This window comes from Halichoerus grypus, chromosome 8 (assembly GCF_964656455.1).
Source record: "Halichoerus grypus chromosome 8, mHalGry1.hap1.1, whole genome shotgun sequence".
Taxonomy (NCBI): Eukaryota; Metazoa; Chordata; class Mammalia; order Carnivora; family Phocidae; genus Halichoerus; species Halichoerus grypus.
Window position 1 is genome coordinate 128,790,089 of NC_135719.1, and position 24,748 is coordinate 128,814,836.

General features: G+C 41.3%; 1 protein-coding gene across 23 annotated transcripts in view; it reads left to right on the forward strand.

The window, feature by feature from the left end:
- The window catches only part of NRXN3 (neurexin 3), a 1,523,557-nt gene that overhangs the window by 718,443 nt on the left and 780,366 nt on the right, over positions 1-24,748 (forward strand). For all 23 annotated transcript variants that reach the window (XR_013440795.1, XR_013440796.1, XM_078054031.1 and 20 more), the window contains 4 exons: positions 6,683-6,802; positions 15,004-15,385; positions 16,187-16,377; positions 17,417-17,590. Coding sequence is in view for 21 of the 23 variants with exons in the window: in XM_078054031.1 (XP_077910157.1) it covers positions 6,683-6,802; positions 15,004-15,385; positions 16,187-16,377; positions 17,417-17,590 (867 nt within the window). In the remaining 2 variants the exon portion in view is untranslated. The remainder of the gene's footprint in view (positions 1-6,682; positions 6,803-15,003; positions 15,386-16,186; positions 16,378-17,416; positions 17,591-24,748) is intronic.

Genomic DNA, 24,748 nt, shown 5'->3' on the forward strand with positions numbered 1-24,748 from the left:
GGAGTCACTGTGAATTCCTCTCCTGCCCCTAGTCTACCTTCCAAACCAATCTCAAGTCTTGTTGACCTCACCTCTAACATGCACCCCCAATCTCACCACCTCCATTTCTCCTGCTACCTTCCTAGACCAAGTCACCATCATTTCCTTCCTTTAGCAGCTTCCCCGAGATCTCCTTGTTTCTATTATTGGCCGTTTTGGATCCAGTGCACCCATAGCAACCAGAATGATTTTTAAAACTTAAGTTAAATCATAGGATCCCCTTGCCTGAAACCTCCCAGTGGCTCCCAGATGCATTTAGAAGAGCATTCAGGTTCTGTACCATGTCCTTTCAGTCCTCTTATGATCTGGCCTCTGCTTACTCCTCCACCTTCTCTCCCACCACACTCTCTCCCTTGGGTACCAGCTCCAGCCACAATGGGGTTTTTTGTTATCATCGGTCCTCTAACATGCCAAGCGTATTCTGGGCTTCTGCTCTTGCTCTTCCCATCACTCAGATATCTGCACGTCTGGCTCCTTATCAGTGCATCTCTGCAGAAAAGCCTGCTCTGACCACCTCACTTAGGAGCTGTCCATCCAACCACATACTCAGGGCAAGAGTGGAGAAGTCCCCGCAGACAGGCCTTGCTGAGACTCGCTATAAAGTAGCCCACCCTCCATTCCCACTCTCCACCTAAATTACTTTTCATCATATCACCCTGTTTCATTTTCTTCATAGAACTCAACCCCATCTGAAATGATCTCATGGTCTTTCATTTGGGTATTGTCCTTCCTCCTTCCCCTCTCCCAACCAGGCTGTAAGCTTTGTAAAGGCAGGGGGACCTTGTCTGTCTCATTTCCTTCCCATCCTCCACCCCGGCATGGTGCCTGATCCCATGTTGTTGCTCAGTTAATATTTGCTCTGTGATACGCTGCCAGAGGTTAGCAACAGTGCTCTATTAGCAGAGTGGAGGATGAGCCCAAGGAAAAGGGATGGCAGCCCATAGATGAGTATTTTGTATGTGGCAGGCTTGATGGGCCATTTACTTGCTCAAGCCCAGTAATTATTGATGGTGTTTTTAGTGGGTTTTAATGAGAAGCAGGGTCTCCAGGAGGATACATGTACTCAGCTTGAATAACTGGGTCACTCATCTTTCTCACACACTCTGCTGGGAGACTTCTTAACAGAAGACTTCCAGAAAACTTCCTATGTTCACTTCTGTTGTTGGAAGTGACAGCCCTTTCTGAGATTTGAGGACTCCAGTGAGAATGGAAGGACCTATTTGAGGTGTTTCACCAAATTGCCTCTATAAGTAAACGATTTAAATTTTTTTTTCAAAGAAAATGAATGCTTTTGAAAAATGAGTTTAGGGGCGCCTGGGTGGCTCAGTCGGTTAAGCATCTGCCTTTGGCCCAAGTCATGATCCCAGGATCCTGGGATCGAGCCCCACATCAGTCTCCCTGCTCAGCGGGAAAACTGCTTCTCCCTCTCCCACTCCCCCTGCTTGTGTTCCCTCTCTCTATGTGTCTCTCTCTGTCAAATAAATAAATAAATAAAATCTTTAAAAAAATGAGTTTATAAAAACAAAACACCTCTTATTCTCCATTGGGTTGTCAACCTGAAGAAAACAACCAGAACCTGAAACTGCTTTGGATAAAAAATGAGATGCTTCTTTCCCATTTCTCTGTCACCCTCCTTAGTCTATAGTCCCACTGCCCTACTCACCCCTGCTTTTAATTGCCTAATCTATTCTCTCAGCCTAGCTGAGCTAGGCTTTGTCATAGCTCAGCTGGCCTAACCTAGGGTGCTGGTGGAAATTAAGGTAAGTTTTCTCTTTTGAAATATTTTTGGTGTTCATTAAACCTAACACAGTCATTTCGAGTATTTATTTATCATGCCATTTAGATGTATAATCACATGCCTTTTGCTATACCTTTCTAAGGGAGTGAATTTCATATTTTTTTATGCATTGTAGAAATTTTGATTCATGTGAAACACAGTTCCACAGGAAATCAAGTTGTTGTTTCTTTCTCTCTCCTGCACAAATAGAAAGATGTTCCAGTAAAGCAAAGTGATTATGGTATAGAGAGTGTGCCCTTAACCCCTGTCCCCTGACCCCAAGCAAAGTAAGTTTCCAGTCTTATCCACCCACTTTTGGAGATAATACTTTGTGGCAGTTGGAAGGAATTTCTACTCCCTGTGTATGAGCAAAACCATCTGGTTTAGTTGGTTTGGGCAGGTTTTAGAAATTTATTGACAAACTAATGCATATTCGGGTATCTTATAGTTGTGCTGGTTATGTTGCTCCTGGGGGGAATAACAAATTCATGTTCTATGAAGAGTCTACCAAAAAGCAACAACAAAAAATAAAAAGAAAACAACTAAGTAGGTTCAAAATCAACAAGAGCCAAAGTCCACCTTGTGAAGGTGTGTGCCTTTAGAGATACCCAAATACAGATTTTTCCCCATACGCTCCCATTCCCTGTCCCCTCAAAGGGAACAATCTGTTAATATCTGAGCGTCATCTTCCTCCAAGCAATCAGCAATGATTTCTCTCCCAAAGAATGCTTTTCTCCTAACTTTTCACTTTGATTTTACTATTAGTTCTGGCTTCTTAAAGAAATAGGCCTTCCACAAGGTTACTGTAGGATAGGTCAAGAAAATAAATCTTGTATTTTTCATCTGTGATGACTCCTTCTCTATCCATGTCCATCAGAAAATTAGATCATCTTTGGTGAGACAAGTCTTAACTAAGAGATGATGCCAAATGAGTTTGCAGTGAGACTAGGTCAAGAGTGGGAATTTGGGTGGTATCGCCCAAAAGATTCATTAAAGGCTCTTTTGAATACAATTGAATACTCACTTCTACAGAGCTCTGCATCCCGGAAATCTTCAACTGTGATTTTGCTTCTTTACTCTGGTCACAGAGGTCATTACTTGGGAAATTCAACTATAGGGTGTCAGATAAGTTATTAGCTTCCTATATTTAGATCAAACAGTGATGATCTAAGCAGCCTAAAGGGAATCAAATGTTGATTTCTTTTTGTGTGTGTGATCAATATTTACTAGTTAAGCTATAAAAGGAAGCATGCCTCTGATACATACATCCAGTTTTTTTTACCTAATCACAGATCACATTTCTCCTAGCTACAAAAAAGAAAAAGGACAATGGAGGAAAATTAATGGCTCTGAGGTTTTTTAAAAATTTTTTAAAAATTAAAGTCCTGGGCGCCTGGGTGGCTCAGTTGGTTAAGCGACTGCCTTCAGCTCAGGTCATGATCCTGAAGTCCCGGGATCGAGTCCCGCATCGGGCTCCCTGCTCGGCAGGGAGTCTGCTTCTCCCTCTGACCCTCCTCCCTCTCATGCTCTCTGTCTCTCATTCTCTCTCTCGCAAATAAGTAAAACCTTAAAAAAAAAAAAAAAAAAAAAAAAAAATTAAAGTCCTATCAGTTCCATTTTAAATTCCAACAACAACAACAAAAAGTTTCTCCTCCTTGTCTAATCCTTATCTTTACATTCATTGTTTTACTGATGCTGCTTCACTGGCTCTGTGCTTGAATCGGCCAGGGAAGTCTTCCCTAGACTAAATCCTCCTTCTTTGAAAACCAGATGGTTTGTATGTTTTAACTTTCAGCTTGTATCTACATCTTGTATTACTTATCAATCCGGTTTTACGCTTAGGCTACAAATTAGATTTGTTCTTGCCCTCTGTTTGCCTACATTTCCAGCTGAGTTTAAACATCACTTTCTCTCTGGTAGGGATGCATTGACCTTTTGGCTTGATTAAAGATAAATGTCATTGACTCTCCACTTTTGGAGGCTGAAACTTTTTCGGAAGCTCACTGGGATTTCTGTATTTATTGCTTGAAAATGAATATTGGATAATATTCATTTCCCTACCATTTTAATGAGACGGGTATGGATTTTTTTTTTTTTTTTTTCCTCCTGGCAGAGTGATGAGGATTATTGGGGTTGGAGAGAGCAACTGTAGCCAAGCAGAAGGGCACGAGGGTGTTCAGGTCTTTTTTCCCACATGTTTGGTCGTAGACTATCACATCCTGAAGTTTTAGAGTCAAAAGGACAGTTAAATATTTTTGTTTGAATTTGACACAAGAAAATTCCAAGTCCCTGCAAAACGTCAGCAGCATTTAAAACACACTGGGCTGATTGCAAATCTTGTTTTACACCGATGACTAATATGACACCAGTATGGCCATGTCGCTAACTGTCACCATGTTGGTGTTAGTATTTCTCCCTCTTACTTTGTCCCCGATCATAAAGATTAAGTGATGTGCAAACACTGCCTAAAGAACAGATGCTACCTATAGATGTTTGAATAGCCTGTCTTTCTAACAATATAGCCTATGTTTCCTATGTCTTTTCTTACTTTCCCTTTTCTTATTGAAGCATTTGCATGTAGAATAAAGAGGATAAGAACACACATACACACACACAAAAAACAACAGCAGGTTTGTTTCTTCTGAGAACATCTGTTCTTGCTTCAAAGCGCCCACATGATGTGGCCCATTTTCTCTCAATGCCTGCATGGTTTGCTGTTGTAAAGTTGAGTGTTAACATCAATCTTAGACCCGAACTTAATGAGATAATGAACAGTGCTATCTAATGAGGTGAGATGTAGGAAAAATTCTGTTACAATGTATATGCTTTAGATAATAGTAAGACAGGCATACTCACAAAGAACAGCTAAAATTGAATATAAAATGGTTTATCATAGAATTTTTTTTACCTTCAGATTCATTGATCTCATGGCATCATACCCAATTTGGGGTACATTTGGTCCACTTTAAGTTTCTTCATTGATTTCTTAGGATTCTTGTGAATTTGCATTGTACTTGGGATATAGGTACATTCTGAAAAAAAAATACAAATGATCTATTGTATACATATTAATTAAAAGAAACCTTTTTACTTTGAAAATCTTTATTTTTAAGAAGAAAATTTCCCCAAACTTCAACTGCTATCATTATTCTTTTTTAAAAGGATTTATTTATTTTAGGGAGAGAGTGAGCCGGGGGAGGGGCAGAGGGAGAGAGAAAAGTCCTGAAGCAGACTCCGTGCTGAGTGTGCTGAGTGCAGAGCCTAATGGGGCTCAGGGCTGGACCCAGGACCCTGACATGAGCTGAGCCAAAAATCAAGAGTTGGCTGCTTAACTGACTGAGCCACCCAGGCGCCCCATCATTACTCTTATAAAGAGCATTTAGTAGCAACACTAATAATTCAGAATTAAAGGGTACAGTTTAAAATTACCTAGTTTAGAAGATATTTACCCAAGTGATACTATTTTTTTTTAAATTTTCTTCCCTAAATGTATACAATACTGTTTTGGAGTCTTGGAGGCAGAAGAGGGGGTGGAGTGGCTAGTGAAATCTATATAATAGAGCTTTCAAAATTAGTTAGATAAAAATATATTGACCTTAGTTGATGGTTTCCAAAGAAATAAATACCTATGTAGACATCAGTTGTTCAGCAAGTGCTCATTAAAGCACCTACTGTGTTCCTATATGTTGGATCCAAGTGTATTCTGAAATATTTCAGATGCATAATATCATAGGAATATATTGGCCAGTTACATATTTTATCTTTTTTTCCCAAGTTGTTTCCAGAGATAGGGCTTTCTACATAGTTTTTGACTAATCCAGGAAGACTCACACGGGGTCTTCCTGCATGGGCTCAGCTATCCACATAGTGAACTTGGAACTTGGTCTAAGTTCTCTGGTTCTATGCAATCTTCTTTGTCTTTTAAATTTACATCTCAGTTTAGTGCTGAGCAAAACATGACATTTTCCCCCCATTACTAACCAAATTCTTTTAATGCCTCAGTGTTTATCTTGCCACGTCTGCCCCTAAATACTATAATTCCTCGTTGAACCTGATTTTTCTCAGGGTACACCAGAACATCCTCTTGAGCATTTTGATCATGGATCTTTTGAGACAACTTGGTTTATTCCTTCATCTGGTGGCACCTTCTCCTGAACATTCTTTTGACCTAAAAGGGTTTGATTTTGGCATTTTACATTATTTCATTTTTTAGATCTTTAGATCTTTTTGGAGGATGATGAACAATAAGTCTGCGGCCCCTCACATTCCCTTCAGGAGCATTACTTATCATGGGGGTTAGACCTCAACATTATTATTATGATGATTATTGTTGTGATTTCTATGGTTGCTGAATTCTGGTAGGACCATGGGTTAATGGCAATATCAAGTTAAGAGTATATATTACAGAACTCTTTTCTCATCCAATAGATGTATACTCTCCAAAAGCCAGACTGGTGTATTATGCCTGAGTGACCAAATGATTCTAAAAATGAATGATGAATTTCCTATATCTTCAAGAAATTCATCTGAAATCTAAGACTTTGGGAAACAAAATGATGGCTGACTACTGTTTCTTATAATTACTGCTCTTGGCATTTTAGAACTTTCTCTCTGTAGACAAAGGAGGGCACTTATTTCTTTCACTGCTTTGCCAATGTCCATATGAGTTGAGACTTTTGCATTTGGAGACAATTGTGGAACATCCTGTTGGGGCAGTGAAACTGGGATGGGCTTTGGTGGTGGGGCGTGCATATGATTCCTTGAATGCTACTGGGTTCTGTGCGTCAGTGTGGCTTTGACAGTTCTGATACCGTAATCGCTGCTTTCAGAATTGATTCTAACTTTGGCACTTACCATCGTCCTTAGGCAAAGGACCTGAGACCCTGTACGCGGGGCAGAAGCTCAATGACAATGAATGGCACACCGTCCGGGTGGTGCGGAGAGGAAAAAGCCTTAAGTTAACCGTGGATGATGATGTGGCTGAGGGTGAGTACAGCTCTACGTAGGGAAATGTGTCTCTCTTTGCTCCCATCATCCTCTGGGTCATTCAGCGAGCAAAAGGTTTTTTGAAACACGTTTATTTTGCTTAACAGAAGTCATGTGACATGTTCTCGTTGACAAGCTCAGGTAAGGCTAAGAAGGTCTTCTGTAGTTTCATAATCCCTTTTCATTGATCTGTATTATAAAATTTACCCATTACTGTCATTGTATGTTGATGGGTCTCTCTCCTTAGGCAAAGAGTAGATGGAGAGTAGATGTAGAATTCTGTAGCTCCTTTATTATTCATTTATTCAAAAATCACTTATCAATCATCTTCCCAATGACCAGTTTCTTCCTTCAATAAATGACTTACTCTCTAGGGGAGGGAGATGGGTAAACCAGAAATTCAGAGCATTACAGGTAAAAGTAAGTACTGAGATCACTACAGGCTACTTAGAAGGGGCTGAATAATTATTCATTTATTTCATCATTTATTTAATTGTTATGAATAGAGTACCTACCCTGTACTGAGTACTGCTTTAGAAGGCACTGAGAATAGGGAAGTGAACAAATAGGCCAGTCCTTGGCTTGGTGTTATTCACATTCTAGGAGGGCAACGGATGAATGAACGAATAGATCCATACGTAAAGGAACATTCAGAGCTTTCACATAAGCGATAGGTATTTCTTGAGAGCCTGTTACATATCAGCAGTGTGCTAAGGATGTAGAAGATAAGAAGGAAGCACAAGAGATTATCTGTTTCCTCAAATAATTAACCAATCTAGTGGATTAGATAGGACCCAGGCATTTGAAAATAACACAAAAAGTATGTAATGAGATTCTAGCATGGGTGGGTAAGATTATCATTGTCATGTCAGAAGAGAAAATTATCATTTTGGGTTGGAGAAACCAGGAATGGCTTATGAAGGTAGCTTTTTGGCCACAATTTAATGGGTAATTTAATGAGGTCTAAGGTGGAAGAGAGAGGGCACCTTCTATGTTGTCTCCAAATAAGTCTATACTCTAACATTCCAGAGCAGTGCACTTCTGTTAGGCAGAACTCTTGTCCATATGGGAGAAGAAAACTTGGGGGCAGCATGGAGTATTATGTAGAATGCTGTTGATGTCAGGAGATCTGGGCCCTGACTCGAATTCTCTGCCAGATGTTGGAGAATTCTCTGCCAGATGTGGAAAAGTCACTTACCATGTCTGGTCTTTGTCATTTGAAGTCAGTGGTGTAAACTCTCTCTAGATTCTTCTGTGAATAAGACAGTCAAGTTAGAGTCAGGATCCCTGGGATTTAATACAGTCATTGTAACTAAAATACTTTTTACCATTGGGACAGATACGATAAAACTTTTTTCCTCATTTCCTCATTTTTAAATCTGAAATCCTGTTACTGCTGAGGCCCTCTCCAGCTTAAAGGTTCTGCAATTTGGGGTCCTATAATTTAATTTTATATTCATGAGCCTGAACTTCTATCATTCTGGAGTCTGGAATTATAGAGAGCCATGTATATATGCGTGTAGGTAGGTGTGCGCGCGCGTGTGTGTGTGTGTGTGTGTGTGTGTGTGTCTGTCTGTCTGTCTGTAGATAAGAAGAGTCTATAGATAGAGGAAGAGCAGGAGACATATATCCAGTGCCCAGTAGGCATTAGATACTGGGATAGCCGTCTTACATGTATCAGCTCCTTAAATCTGTAATTCCCCATTGCCTTGCAAGATAAGTGTTCTTATTTTACTTAAGAGGACATGGCACTTAGAAAGAGCTGTGTAATTAAGCTCCAAATCCATGTCTGTGTGATGTCACCAAATCAGGCTACTTGCTGGAATTCACAATCCATCATAAGAAAATGATTTGTATTACGATATGGGAAAAATACAAGGGGATGCATTAGGGTGATGTGAGGAGTACATTTTAGTGAAGACTACAACACTCACCCCTCTCCCGTCAAAAATGAAGTCAAATAGAACCATAATAAGTATCCAAAACCCTCCGGTTGTATGCACATAGACACCTTCGTAGTGAGAGGTAAGGTTACTCTTCTGCATGTCTGAAGGGTAACTTAGCTTTACTTAATGAACGTGAGCAAAGAGATGTAAAAATGGTTATATGGTTTAGAACCCACAGCCATCTTGAATTAATTATTCAAGAAATCCCTGTGGGCTGTTAATGCAGACAGGAGCCTGCAGGTCTCCCACATCCCTTGCTAGCTCCTTGGGGCTGAGCCCAGCAGCCCAGTGATGCGTGTTTTGAATGGCAGCCACTAGATGGCGACCTCACCCCGATCTCTCTCTGCACCGTGAATCTCTTTTATTTTCCCAGGAAATTGCATGCCCTCAAAGCTGTCGTCATAAAGAACTGCAGAACTGAGGGTACAGTAATGTGTATTGCCTCCCTTGGTCATTATTCTTTTATAGAAACTTTAGAATAAAGGTAATTATAAAGTGTGCTTTCTCTTACCGCTAATAATTAAAAAGCAGGACTACACCATTGAAGGCCCGAGTCATTCAGTAATTTGATATTTGAAATTAATGAAGCTCTTTCATTTTCAACCCTTATCCCCTACTTTACTGCTGATGGAAAAGAGCAGCTATAAGGATAAAGAAATCTGGGAGAAGAAAAGAGCTATTTTGCTTATGAGCTACAACCTTGGATTGCTTCTTACAGTGATAATGGGTTTGGGAATTTTAATTTTAGCTCACAGAAGTCATAAAATCAGGCAATGAAACTAAAATACCACACAGTCCTCAGGTTATTAAGTAGTATCTTATTGGCTTATTTAGTAATCCCTTTCATGCTGTTTAAGGTCCCCTAGAGTGTCAAATTTTCAGGTAGTTTGTAGAAATGATGCAAAGAATAGGTCACACTCATAAGAAATCAATAGCAAGGAAAGAAATGTTCATTAGCCAGGTGGTTTTCATTTATTGTAATACAATGTATTCCTGGAAAGGTATTAAGTTCAGTTGACAGTTAATAAAGATTGATGGATTGATTGATTGAGCTGGATTTCTATTATCAAGAATAAATTAAAAGAATACTTCACTTGGGGGTGCCTGGGTGGCTCAGTCGTTAAGCATCTGCCTTTGGCTCAGGTCATGATCTCAGGGTCCTAGGATCGAGCCCCACATCGGGCTCTCCGCTCAGCGGGAAGCCTGCTTCTCCCTCTCCCACTCCCCCTGCTTGTGTTCCCTCTCTCACTGTGTCTCTCTCTGTCAAATAAATAAATAAAATCTTGAAAAAAAAAAAGAATACTTCACTTGGGTTATGCTTCTCAGAACTGGGATCTGATGCTGCATGATCCACCCACTCCACTCAGAGCTTCTTGCTGGTTCAGAGATTCATCCCTCTTTTGACTCCTCTGGTTTCATGCTGACTTCCTTTTCTGTCCCTTACCTTATATAGCACATACAAGCTGTAAAAAGTCATTTTCCAAGGAAAATTTTTTCCTCTTGTTAATAAAAAAACACGATAAGATGGAATTTGGAAATGTTAGGTTAAACAGAATGAAGTAGATTTCTTTATTGCAAGACTTACTGGGAGTCTTTACTATGCTGATACACATTGCTAATCATCGATAATTGCATGTGAAGTGTTCACCAAGTTTATCTGGCTCCAGAACTACTTTTATTATTATTATTATTATCATCATCATCATCATCATTATTATTAGAACAATTTATAGCACACACTTTTGAAAAATTTTGGTATTGTGATGAAAAGGGTATGGAAGTGGTGGTGCTGAAGGATTGTGGGCAAACTATGCATTCTTTACTGAGACTTGATAAGCCTTCATTTTCTTAACTTCCCTCCCCATGTCTGGGAGCCAAGGGAGGTCAAGTTGCCTCCTCTAAGTCTTTCCTGTTATTTCTTTGCTAAGCTTTTAGTGTTGACTAGGAACTTCATATGTAGAAATGGCGATGATCCCAACTCTGACTCCAAAGCAAATGTCTCACATACAACCTCCTTCCTCAGATGTGAGGGATGCTTGCCGTGCTCAGGCCCCTGCTAAACATTACAGGACATACAGAAGAGGTGAGAAGTCGTTTCTACTTAAAAAGAGATTGTGTTCTCGTAAAAGAGTGACAATCAAAATACCGGAAAATTATTAACACATTTCAGAGAAAGGAAAAAAAAGAATGATGAATAATTAATAGCTAATAATTTAAGCACTGGGCACCGTTCTAAGTAGTTTTTATGAATTGATACCAGTAATCCCGAAAACTTCCTACCTATTTCACAGATAGGAAACTGAGGCACAGAAAAGCTACCTAACCCAGGCAGTGCGGCCTCAAGAGCCTATATGCTCATCTAGTATATGCCTGGTAGGAAGATACAGCTTGAACTTGGACAAATTTTCTATAGGTTTATGTTCTTCACAGACTTTATCACTCTAAGGGCTAGTGTGTAAACTGCTGTTGACCATCAGTGAAATATGAAGTGAATGTGTGGATAGGAGTCAAGGCAACATGGCTGTCCTAGGGGAGGTGCTGGATACGTTACGTGTGACTTAGATGGAGTGACGTGATGGTGCTTGGCCACTGGGACAGAGTGTGAACCCATCAGAGCAACTTCAGTGGGGACATTGCACCATTTAAATTCCACCCACAATAACGTAAGGAATAAGTCGAGCTTTTTCTCTGCTGTGTCATGTACAAGATGTGGGCTTTGGAAGCGAACACACCTGGGTTCAATCGGAGGGTCTACCACTTAGCACCTGTATGAACTCTGATCACATTGCTTAACCTCTCTAAGCTAAGTGTCCTCCTCTCTAAAGCAAGATAACGATACCTATTGATTGTGATAATGACATTTGGTGGTGGTTCTGAAGTGTCTAGCACAGTGCCTGGCACATAAACAACATTCAGTAGTCTTGCTTTTTTTTTTTTTTTTATCATCTTTCTCCCAAATTACTCCTCTTCCCTCTGAAATTTGAAAGCAGCTGCAGTGAAGTATGTATATGTTTGCCTCTTGAACGGAAGGGAGTTTTAGTCTATAGACAGCATTCAGGGGAGACGAGGAAAGATTCCCAGTTACTAATATTGATTAGGTGATACACAGATCAATCAATCTATCTATCTATTTATCATCTATTTATGTTTATTTGCTTAGTTTGGCACAAGGTTCAGACTTAATTGATCTCTTTAACATTTTCTCCAGGTGCAATAGCATACTCTTTTGGGACCCTCCATCCACAGCCAAGTGAGTTCCTTTAGTACCTAGAGAAGCAGTCCCTTTTCTAATTTGGCGCCATGTTGCCCCCCACCCCCACCCCCACTGCAACTTCTAGCTGAGGCTCTGCGACTCATCCTAAATCCTTAAATCAGTCCATGTCCATGGGCTAAGCTCTCAAATTCCATTGTTAGTTTCCTTTGTCTTATCCTTCTTCCATCTCTTTTCTCTCTTGTCAACACTGTACATGATTTTCTTGCTTTATGAAATTCATTTTCTAGTGAACAGAATTTCCTAACCCCTCAACTCTGTAGGCCTGTGTATCTATAATTTCTCTAAAAGCTCCCTGTTGACTTTGAAATTGTCTCTTCAGGTTTCTTTAGGAATCCCAGGCTTCACCAAGGATCACCCCCTTATCACTTCTTAATTCTCATTGCTGGTCTCCTCCTCCTTCCCCGCTCCTTCTCTTCCTTCTCCTCGTCCTCCTTCTCCTTCTTCTTTTTTAAAATAAGAATTAGCATGGCTCGCAGCATCATCACGATTTGGTTCCTGTGTCCCCAAGGAGATTGGCTGTGATTTCCCCTCCCCATCATTCTCCAGCTCCAGCCTCAGCCCTGTATGAACAGCTAGAGGCAAATAGACTGTGAATATTTGTTTCAGTCACCTCATTGTTCTAGATCATGTGAGTTTAGGTTATGCTAGTTTTCATTTTCATGACCAGTCCAATTTTCAATACTAAGTAATTTTATATAGTAGTTCTCCTAGTTATTCAATTGTTAGCAGATTTATGTTACATTTTTATTTTTGTTCTGTTACAATTTTATATTTAACCAACACCATTATTTTGTTTTTGCTTATATTAAGCGAATGATTTGTCACTAGATGTCAAAACACCACATAGCAGCTCATAAAACATAAATCTGATTTTTGTGCTTATAAACAGTTCCCTGCATCAGGTCTGAGTATGCTCCCAAAGAGATGACATTAATACTGAGCATCTGAAAGTGAGATCTGGTTGAATCTCCCAGGTACTGAAGTTTCAGGACCCTGAGAAAATAGAAATCCCTTCCTTCCATTCTCTCTCTCTCTCTCTCTCTTTTTTTCCTGCTACCTGAGTTCTACACCAATAGAGAAAAAACAAATGCAAGGCTGGTAAAAGTCAAGTATCATGTTGTTAGTGGTAACACTGGTATGGAAAAACGTGGCTAACATCTACTGAGTTTCAGAGGTGGAATTGCGCACCTGAACGCTCACTAATTCAGGACTTAGGTGGCATCTCCACTGAAGCAAGGCTTGCTCCTGTAACACCCGTACTGTGGGTTGTGTGGGTTACACTGGGGGTTTCTTGAAGGCAGCTTGCTCCCCTAGGGGAAACAGGAAGTGCCAGGGGCTGAGCTATGGAAATACAGCTTCTCTCTAGGGTTTCTTTAATCTTCCAGATTATGTCACTCCTTTTCCTCTGGAAAGATGTAACGGAGGGAGTAGAGAGAGGCTAGGTGTCTTGCTAATGGAGTTTCTTCAGTGTGGACGGAGACAACAGGAGAGGGCAGGAGGAGGGATTCTTCCTGTCCTTCCTTCAGCGTTGGGGCATCAGGACACGGTTTGTTAAATTGTAATAATGTGCCTATATAAATGTTGGGCGGGCCACCTTCTACTCTGACCGTACTAATGACATTTTCCTTGATTTTGTCATTAAAATTTCCATTCTCTTTTGTATTTATTTCAAGCCGCCTTCATGACCCCCTGCCCCAGTCATTCACTTCTAGGTAAGCCAGGTAATGAAAGGTCTACTGGTTCATTTGTAGCAGCTGGAGATCCTTTAGTTGCAAATGTCAGACCCCCATCTTAAATGCTTGAGGCACAGAAGGCAATCTGTTGCCATCTAGTTTTTAGAAGTCTGGCTTTGGCTGCTGAATTCAGACCTTCGAATGGCACCATCCTAGAGGAACTGTTTCTCTCCATTTTGTGGTTGGCTTCTGGGTTGGCTGTCTCCTTGGGCAGGCCCAATCTCTCTGGTTATCACATGGTTTCCAGCAACTCTGAGTTTTCTTCTTACCCCTTCAACAAGCCTTGTTTACAAAGAATGCCTCTCTCATAGGTGTTCTAACAAAAACTCCGGAGCTGAATATTACTAGACTTAATTACTGAGTAACTACTAAATACTCCAGCTTATGTTGCTGCTGATCCCTTGGTTCTAAGGGTGTTCCCTAGACCAGCTACATAAGCATCACCTTGGAATTTATTAGAAATGCATGGTCTCAGGCCACACCCCAGACTTTTGAATGATAAACTCTGAGGGTGGGGTGCAGGGAGCGGTGTATTAAGAAGTCCTCCATGTGATTCAGAGGCGTGCTAAAGTTTGCAGACCACCTTGTTAGTCCATAGACCATACTCTATGGCTAGGGGGATAAAATAATGTTGAGTGGTCCAGCCTGCGTAGGCTGATTACTTCAAGAGCTGGGTTAGGATCAGCTTCATCCAGCCCAGATGGTTTTAAGGTAAAGCATGGAGGGTAGCATCCCAAAGGGAAATTAGAGGTGTTATCAGAAAAAGCAACAGTTGCTGGTCAGAAAAAAATTAACACATGTTCTACAATAGAATCTTTCGACAAGTACTGGGTGGTGAATTATTACATCAAGAAGTATTTGGTAGTGAATGCTTCATGCTTGTCTGTTGTATCTTTACAAGGTTTGGGGCAATCAAGACTTTTTTCTTATAGTATGCATTCATACCCAATTGTTTCCTGAATGGAGAAAATGAATCATTTTATCCTTTAACTTGAGTTATCCATGATCTCATATTTTCTTTTATATGATGGGACATTCTGAGCAGCTGCATGAGAGCATGGGCCACAGGGTATATAACTCAGCCTCAGCCGGGAATCCGTCCTCTGACTGAGGTCCCATCGGCTGTCTACTATATTGGGCATTTTGTTTCCTGGAACTAAATATTTTGTGTGGAAACCTAAAAGGTATAGTAAGTGTGCTGTGACAAAATGTGATAACTTACGTGAATCTCCTCTGTGACGTTGATAGGTACGATGGTGGGGGACCATACCCGCTTGGAATTCCACAATATCGAGACCGGAATCATGACAGAGAAGCGTTACATCTCCGTTGTCCCGTCCAGTTTCATTGGCCACCTGCAGAGCCTCAGGTTCAATGGCCTGCTCTACATTGACCTGTGCAAAAATGGCGACATCGATTACTGCGAACTGAAGGCTCGTTTTGGACTGAGGAACATTATCGCTGACCCCGTCACCTTCAAGACCAAGAGCAGCTACCTGAGCCTGGCCACCCTCCAGGCCTACACCTCCATGCACCTCTTCTTCCAGTTCAAGACCACCTCAGCGGATGGCTTCATTCTCTTCAACAGTGGTGACGGCAATGACTTCATTGCAGTTGAATTGGTCAAGGGGTAAGTGGAAGAGATCACATCGTTCATACCAGATATCTCAGCTCAAGCCCGACATAAAATATGGACATGGAAACAAAGTGTCCATTCTGCTCCCACTCTCTATTCCCACTACCTGCTCTCATCCTCGTTGATTAAAAACAACCTATGTAATGGTTAGGGCTGGAAGGAAGAGCAGTTCATTAGTTTATTTAAAGGTCTTCCACTAACTCAATACTATCAGACTTTTTACTATGAAATATAGTCCTTTAAACCTATAGGAAAGAAGGTCATTTCTGCAAAAGGAGCATAGAGTGTATAGCCTATATACAATGCTCTGGGACAGTGCTCTCTGCAACCACCAAATCTATAGGAAGAAATGAAATATAGATATTTGCAGCACTGCCATTAGCCCATATATGCGCCGTTTTAAATGCTCTTCTTTCTGCAAGATATTTTACTACCATGTGTTGGAAAATAGTCAAAACAAAAACAAAAGCTAGAACAAAACCCAAAACACAGATCCACCATCGACTGAATTTAAATGCTGCCCCCTAGTGTTTGGGGATGTACCACCTGTTCTACTTGGTGGCTCTGGATTTTTAGATCATGGTAAAGAAGTGAACCTTGTAAGTGTGGAATTAAAGTGAAGTCTGACAGAACAGGCTGTGACTCTTCTTAGAACCCCAGGTCAAGCCTTAATTATTCGTGCATGAGGCCAGGTTAGCACAGGGGATGCGAAGCCCTCAGGGTCACTTATATGCACGTTGCCATTCAACCACTCGAGGGAATCTCCACTCATGAGGTGGTTGTTGTTGCTCACAGGTACATACACTACGTGTTTGACCTTGGGAATGGTCCCAACGTGATCAAAGGCAACAGTGACCGCCCCCTGAATGACAACCAGTGGCACAACGTCGTCATCACCCGGGACAACAGTAACACCCATAGCTTGAAAGTGGACACGAAAGTGGTCACTCAAGTCATCAATGGGGCCAAAAATCTGGATTTGAAAGGTAAACCTTATAAAGAAGTTTATCCTTTTTAGAGCATTTCTTGTTTTGTTTTGTTTTTTTAAGATTTATTTATTTGAGAGAGAGAGAGAGAGAGAGTGAGAGTGCTCAAATGCAGGGAAGAACAGAGGGAGAGAACCTCAAGCAGACTCCCTGCAGAGCGTGGAGTCCAACACCATGCTCGATCTCATGACCCTGAGATCATGACCCTGAGATCACGAACTGAGCCGAAACCAAGAGTCGGACATTTAACCGACTGAGCCTCTCAGGCACCTTTAGAGCATTTCTTATAATCGGAGCGCTGTTTGCAGAGGCAAACTACAGGTTAGGAGTGCCAGGCATTTTTGAGACATCATGCATATCCTATTTTAACACCATTAAATGATACTAAAATGCAGTTTTACTTAAACCGCTCCTCAAGGGATGGTTCATTTTCTCTGTAAACCTCAGGCATGCGGGGGCTGAGTGTGAGGTGATAAATGTCAAAATGCGGAGGTGTCCTAATACAGAGGGGGTGGTATAGGTTTTGGAATCTCAGCTGAATCACTTACTGCCTGGGTGACTTTGGTAAAATTTCTTAGCCTTGTTCAGCTTCTCTATACTTTTTTTGCAAAATGAGGATAATAATTGTTACTACCTTTATGGGCTGTTATGAGTTTTGATGGGATAATGTCTATAAAATCCTCCTCATATTATTGGTCACAAGCCCATAACAAGCATTCGGTAAATGGTTGTTTTGCTGGAAATCTTGTTAATCTTTACTTCATCATAAAATGGAAACAATACCTACCTCATGGACTGAATATGGTGATTAAAATTTGTGAGATGGCATGGAGAAAATGAATGACATAAGCAATGTTAGTTTCTTCTTTCTACACTGTAGAGACTCTGTAATTAGTTGCTTATGCCATTTCCAGTCCCCCTCCCCCACCCCAGCTCTAGCAACATTACGTACGAAATCGTCTAATGTGCATTGGCTCTAGCTGAGTCTGCTTTCCCTGCCCTTTACTCATCTGCTCTTGCTACTCACTTTCCTTTCCAGGTGACCTCTACATGGCAGGTCTGGCCCAAGGCATGTACAGCAACCTTCCAAAGCTGGTGGCTTCCCGGGATGGCTTTCAGGGCTGTCTGGCATCAGTGGATTTGAACGGGCGCCTGCCAGACCTCATCAACGATGCCCTCCATCGGAGTGGACAGATCGAGCGTGGCTGTGAAGGTACAGCCTTTTTCCTTTTTAAGCCACAGCCTGGACGCAACCACCAAGCCTCTTTGCTGCCTCTGCCAGTGCCACCTCACTGTTCACCAGTCCTCTCTCCTTCCCGTTTGCCATCCGACATTGCGTCATCATTGGGGTCCTCCTGTCCCTGGCTCAGTATGTCAAGACATGGGCCACAGGCTCTGGGAATGTATGTTGGCGGGTGTCTTCCCTGTGCTACTACTTGCCAGTAGAGGACCTTCCCTGGCATTGACATCAGACTCTTCCTGACTTGTACCTTTGTTTCCAGCATGGCTGAAAGGGCAGTAAGGGGTTTTATTTATATTTTTATACCTTGGGAGGTATACCAGAGACTTTTATGTAGCTGTCACCATTAATGAAATGTTTCTAATAACTACTGCATTGTTTAGTGCAAACTCAGCAGGAGGTAGGAAAATGATGTCAGAATGCCATGATGAGGGAAGGGAACTGACATTTATTGAGTACTTACTAGATGTCAGGCATTCTTAGGCAGTTTGTTAGTGTGATGTTGATGAGGTCTGGAACAGCATGGGAGTTGATGGTAGAAAGACTTGGATTTAGATCCAGGTAGTAACTCTTGTTCGCTGTGTGACATTTGGCAAGTTACTTAACCTCTCTGAGCTCTATCCTCCTCACCTGCAAAGTGGGGCAATAAAACTTGCCTTGGAAGGTGAGTGATGTAAATCAGAGCTGTATGTAAAATGCCTGGTGCAGACATAGTAGGTACTCAATAAACAGTAAGAGTATCCTTTACAAATATGATCTCGTGTGAGACATCTAATAGCATTGCATGCCCCATCAGTGCAGCACAACAAACCATGCTCAGCCTGTTCCTGTAGATGATCTATTGTCTCTTAAGATATTAAGTGAATTTTATAGGTCTTCTTGAGTCCAGTTCTTTACAACAAAAACAATCTAGTTTAACCAGCAGAGGTTAGCAGTGAACAGTTTTCAGGCTTTCCCAGGGGCCTTGGGTAGGCCAAAAAGGTGACGCTTACCTAGCTTCAAAGTCAAAGATGTCTGACCAGTCAGCAGGATCTATGTATTCTTTTGTCGGGTTGAGCCTCACGGCTCTGTGTGTGATATACGTGTTGTGTTTTTTTCTATCTCATTGATTTACCGCATCAAACGCGTTCACTCATCTCCTAAGTATTTAGCTTCACATATCTCTCCTTAACCAGCTTTCACCTGGGTTCGCTTGCCACATTTTTATAAAGGCTTCCCGTCAGCTTCACAAGCTGATGTGCAGTATGGAAGTCATTACCCTTTGCCTAAGGGTCAGCTTCCCACGTGGACTAGTAATAAGACTGGTTGTTCCCATGACCCACTCCGGTTTGCCTTTAGACAGGAATATTTCTTATATCCGGTGGGCCGAATCGGGTCTGTGTACGTGGGAGGACAGGGAGTTGGGAATCACCATGCGCTTAAAGTAGCCACTTTGCTTTCTTCTCCTGAAAATGCACTACGTCATTCAAATCAAGAATTTTTGTCTCCTTGGCTTGCTCTTACTTCTTTCAGGCTTTAAGGGCAATGCTGAGATAAACGTAACATTTGGGAATTAAATCGAATATCTCTGTTTCAAAGATTGTGGAATGACAGAAATTCCAGTTATCCTTCAATAATTAATCAGATTGAGTTAAAACATAAAACATAAAAGCACACATTAAAAAGCATAAAGTACTCTTCAGATGTTAAATATTCTTATCATGTCATCCGTTCTTCAGATTTACAAGTTAATAGGAATCATCCATTTAATTCTATAGCAATGTTGCTTGATAGAAATATAATGTGAGTCACATAAGTAATTTTAAATTTCCTAGTATACTAGCTACATGTAAAAAAGATATAAAGTAACAGGTAAAATTAATTTTAATTTTACATTTCACTTAACCCAGTATATCCAAAATATTATCATTTCAGCATGCAATGATACAAAATTATTATTAAAACATTGCACATTCTTCTCTCACATTAAGCCTTCAGAACCGAGTGTGTATTTTGTACTTACAGCACATCTCAATCCAGACTACATACCTTTCCAGTGCTCAGTAGCTATCCGTGTCTGTGGCCTACCGTATCAGAAGCAGAGTTCGGCAGAGGATTAAAAGTTGGGGTGTAAGGAGATAGCACTGTTGTATTGGATTAAAAGGAAGTCTAAACCAACTTTTAGAAGAGTGGATTAAAAGGTAGAGTATAAAAGTGGGGGGGGGGGATGGAGTCCACTTAAGAGAACTTGAAGAGAAGCAGTGAGAGCATTAGCACAAGGAAATTACCCATCAAATTGGGGAAAATGGTCCCATCCCTACTTCCATCTCTGTGTGCAGCTTGGCATGACTCATCACCTGCATTATAGTGGGGTCCGACCTTCCTCTGAGTGTGGGTGATTGTTCACCGGATATTGTGACTTGATGCTTCTACCATCCGAATCTATGGCGAGTCCCATGAGCCTAATAACCCTGCACTCTATTGCCATGGAGATAATTGTGATGATTACCCATGGAGCATTATGACCGCCCCACTGGGTGGGATGAATGGAGGATGAGTGAGGAGGGAAGAAGGTCCTTGTTTATTGTACACAGATGACTTGGATAATTAGCCTAAGTGGCCAGGAAAAATGGCCAGAAAGTGGGTTAAGGCATAAATTACTGTCATTGGAAGTTTACACCATGTGAATAAGCCCTTATAAGAGATCCCAGGAGCCTTTTAGGGCACTGTGGAAATGAAGCCAAAGTAGATGGCGAGGAGGGAAATGAGGAGCACAGAACCTTAGAGAGACTGCAAACAGGTGTCCTTCTCATTCTGAATCTCTGTACATAGTATGGAACCCTCAAGAAGGCCTTTGAGTATTATGTAGGATGGAAATCCCAGGAAATAGAATACATTTCCTGATTTATCATTTCTATGTATAGAATAATGTACAGGGGATGAGGATTCGTTACTAAAAACTAAGAGCTGCATCCCTTCGACATGGTAAATGTGTTCTATTCTCACTATCTGGGGTACACAGGCCAGGGTATATCCAATGTTCTTGTCAAAGTCATTGATGATGATATTTCAGGATCTCTAAGTAGTAAATGTACTACTTTCCCTCTCTTATCTAACTGTGAAGAGTCCAAAATTATTTTAAAAATGAATTAATCTATGGCTCTGGCTCCCAATTGTTTTATACTAAGAAAGAAAAAAAAATCTCGGACCATGTTTTAATTTTTATGCAGAGTATAATACTTCAGAAATTAAGCACAATTTCTGGACAACCTAGCCAACATCTAGCCGTGACTTACAGCCTCTCAGTTTGGGCTAGGAATTCTGAAATGATGTCTGGTTCTATTCTCAGCTGGTAAATATCTCTTTCTATCTTGAGGCCAGCTTGGCTGCAGAGACCAAGGCATGGGTTGGCTGGAAATGTGATTGCACAATTGCAGATTGTAAACATCTGAGAGAAACACACGTGCTTCATTTCGAGACTGGCATGAATAAATAAAAAGGACATCGGTTTGGTGCCTTTTTGCTTGCAGCCATTTGGATTTGGCTGTATTCTTACCGATCAAACAAATTGAGCTCTTCGGAGTTCCCAAATCACCTTGATACACAGGCCCAGTTTGAGCGCCACATTCCCTGGTGGCATTTTCAGGAGATTACAAGGAGTGCTCCCAAGCGACTCTTCCATCTTTAACTCCTAGATGTGCAGAATTATATTTTTGTGGGCTTGGTCTGGTTGTGCACACATGTCTTTCAGTCTGGCCACGCGCTACCCTTATTTCTTGGTGCTTATCCTGACTCGTGGAGAATCATTTTCCTGGACCATATGCCTTGGGGTTGGCTGTGTGGATGTGGGAAGGCTCTTGTTATCCCTGCTTGTGCTTTGTCAGTCCAGTGTTTTCCTGCCCCCGCTCTGCGGCCGTGGCTCTGAGGAGACCTGCTCCAGCTGGGTCCCTGCATCCGCCATCTGTGCTGTCTCTGGAGAACCCGTAGAGCATTTTAACTGTCTGTCTGAGTGATGTTGGTTATGCCGATTGTTATTTTCATTTCTGTAACGTTACCCGGGTTGACTCTACTTCTTACTAACCTCTGGTTATTGTTTTCGCCTTTTCTGTTCTTTTGCTAACAAAGTTGCATTGACCAAAGCTGACCTGCAAGGTAGAGAAGGTTCTTGCTCCCATTACCACTTTGGACTGAAAGATGCCCTGTGTCACTCTTGGTATCTTTTCTTTAAGGGCCTTCAAGCTGTCACACCTCTTGGACAGCATAGGTTTTGGGGAGGGGGCTGAACCCTGTGTTCTTCAGAAACAGTGGCGGGAAACCCAGATCAGTGAATGCAAAATAACAAACGCTAAGACCTTTGAGGGATGAGACCATGATTCCATTTTTGGGGGGACCAAAGAGGTTTGACAGCATCCTATACTGTGACTCCTCAGAGGCATATCAATCCACTTCTGGAAATGGTTCATACCTCTCCACATAGTTGCCATGGATGGGTTGGCTCTTTTTAATTTATTCACCACAGAGGAAGGCAACACTTGGAAAGAGAAAAAGAAAGAAAGAAAAAAAAAGGTCGCTTGGGTTCTTACTTTATTATTTTCTGGGTCAGGGAGGTCATTTCTCCGGACTTTGGAGTGCTTGGGCCTTATGAATGAGAAGGCCATTTTCTCTTAACTCATTTTAGAGAAAGATTTTTAGGCATTTGGGAGATATTAATGTCATTAAAACGTTCTAGAGATTTATGTTTCCTATCGGGGATTTTAGTTGAGCACTTTAATTTCCTGTTTTGTGATCTTAAGGAAAAAGTACTCTTGGGGAAGAAGAGGATCTGTCGGTTTTATCCTGAATACCCTTTAAAATGCCTGCATGTTAGATGTTAGTGAATATCTACCACATACACTGCTCCTTCTACCACCCAAAGGGGCACCATCCAAAGTCCATCATGGGCCGCTGGTCCTATCCTTTCAGGCTACTTGACTCAGAATAGCAAATCAGGAAGGCATTTTGGGCATCTTTTGGGCATCTTTAGAGGATTGAGCTTCAGATGGCTTCTGGGAGTTTGCAACCAGCAAAAATTGTTAAAAGTGGTTAAGAGCAGGGTAGCTTTAAAAACACTACTTTCCCCCTAAAAGATCATTTATTTTGCTGCTACTTGCTATATGTCATGTGGGTGACCAATACAAGTGTCCATGTCTTGGGTGGACATAAACTACATGAAGTCTCTCTCTAGCCATTTTCCTGTAACTTTTTTCTCCATCCCTTCTTAGCAGATTCACATATATGCTGAAATGTAATAAAATTAATGAAAAGAACAGACACTGAATTAGTATTTTGAAGTCCAAGGTAGTTGTACAATAGCTTTGAATTTTTCTTTCTTTCTTTCCTTTTTTTTTTTTGCTTTCAATTTCAAAGAATGTAAGGGGCCTTTCAGTAATACTGAAGGCTGTTGTTTTTCAGAAACTGCTCAATTGTCAAAATAGGGCTACTGCATGTCACTCTGTAACTGGAGGGGGGATGGAGCAGGATTTGATCTACAAGAAGAGACAATCCAAGGATATCAAAGCTTGTTGTGATCAGATTTATTAGATAAAACTAGAGCGTGACATCTCCTCCCAGACTTTATTCTTCACGGTAAGAACTAGGTGGATTTTGAATCCCCAGAACCTAGCATGGGACTTTTTACATAGGGGCTCCCCATGCAGCAAAATGATCTTAAAGTTATCATCCAAAGGAAAAATGGTTTGTAGGAATCATACAAAGTACTGGTTGATTTCTATGCCTCTTGTAAATTATTGACCAAAGTATAGTACAGATTTAGAAATATAATAGTTTGGAATATCCTAACTTTGCCATTTATAGTATCAACCAAGTCATCAGTATGGTCTTTATGTTATTACTGCCTTGACCCAAACTCTCTTCCATTCTTGTAATGACTACAGAGTCTCTTTGTGTGTGGCGGGAGCTGTTATTCTTGGTAATTATTTTGGGTCATCTTACTCTTTCCCCATATTGTGGCAAAAGACCTTTAGGATGCAAATTCCTTTACTTTTTATTCTTCTGACATTGGGGTTTGGACCATTACTCATGCTGGCTTTTTCAGCTATAACCTGTGGGCACAGATATTACGAATTACCATGAAGTGTGAAGGGCAGTAAAAACATATGACAAAGAAATGAGACAGTTTGAAATGTAAAGGTAAATGGTATTCAGAAAGAACTATAATAGTGGGGTCTAGGAAGTGGCCTGATGAGTCTGGACAAGTCAACAGTTTGAGTCCTTCTATCATTGTGTTAGGGGTATGTTGTTTTTTTTTTAATATGTATGTATGTATGTATTTAAACTTCTCCAGTGATTGTGTTATTCAGTTTTAATGGGAACTCAGCCATTCCTATGTGTCAGGCACTCAGCGAGGCACTGGGATTACAGGTGTGATCATCTGACCACACATGAGTTGGCAGGGGATCAGCCAGTAGGACAATGCAGGGTGAGCACTGCTTTTCTAGAATGGAGAAGGAGCACACAGGGTGAGCAGGGAGGAGGGCTGCTGGACTATGCAGGGTGGTCATGGTAGGTGCTCAGGGTATATATCTCAGGCAGAGTTTGAGCTGAGTTGGAAGGACAACATATATTTGAGGTACATGAGAGGTGGAAGCACATTCGAGAGCTTGGCCAGTTTGAGGACCGACTTGAAGCTCAGGATGGTTGAAATAATGTGCATATGGGGATGTGATCAAAGATGAAGCTGGGAGCGGTAGGATGGAAGCCGGCGATGACAGTGTGTTCCTGTGAGGAGTTGGGCATTTCCCTGAGGGCACTGTGAGGAGGACAGAGACTTGGTCAGCTTCTCATTTTATGAAGATCACTCTGACACCAGGTGGAGAATGGAAAGGAAGGACAGGAACTGGAAACAGAGAGCAGCATTAGGAGGGAAGTAGCATATTCCAAGGTTGAGGGAAGAGGCTTGACCCTGACACCTGCTATTTTAGGTGGCTAAGGAGGTAAACATGTCTCCCTCCCAGATGAGACCTCTGAGGAATGAGAAAGAAAAGGAGCTTTTTCTCCTGATTGTTTCCCTTCTACCCAGCTGTGTTACTCTGTTTCATATATCAGATACATTTACACATGATGAGGAAAGGTGTCAAGGAAGAACTTCTCTAA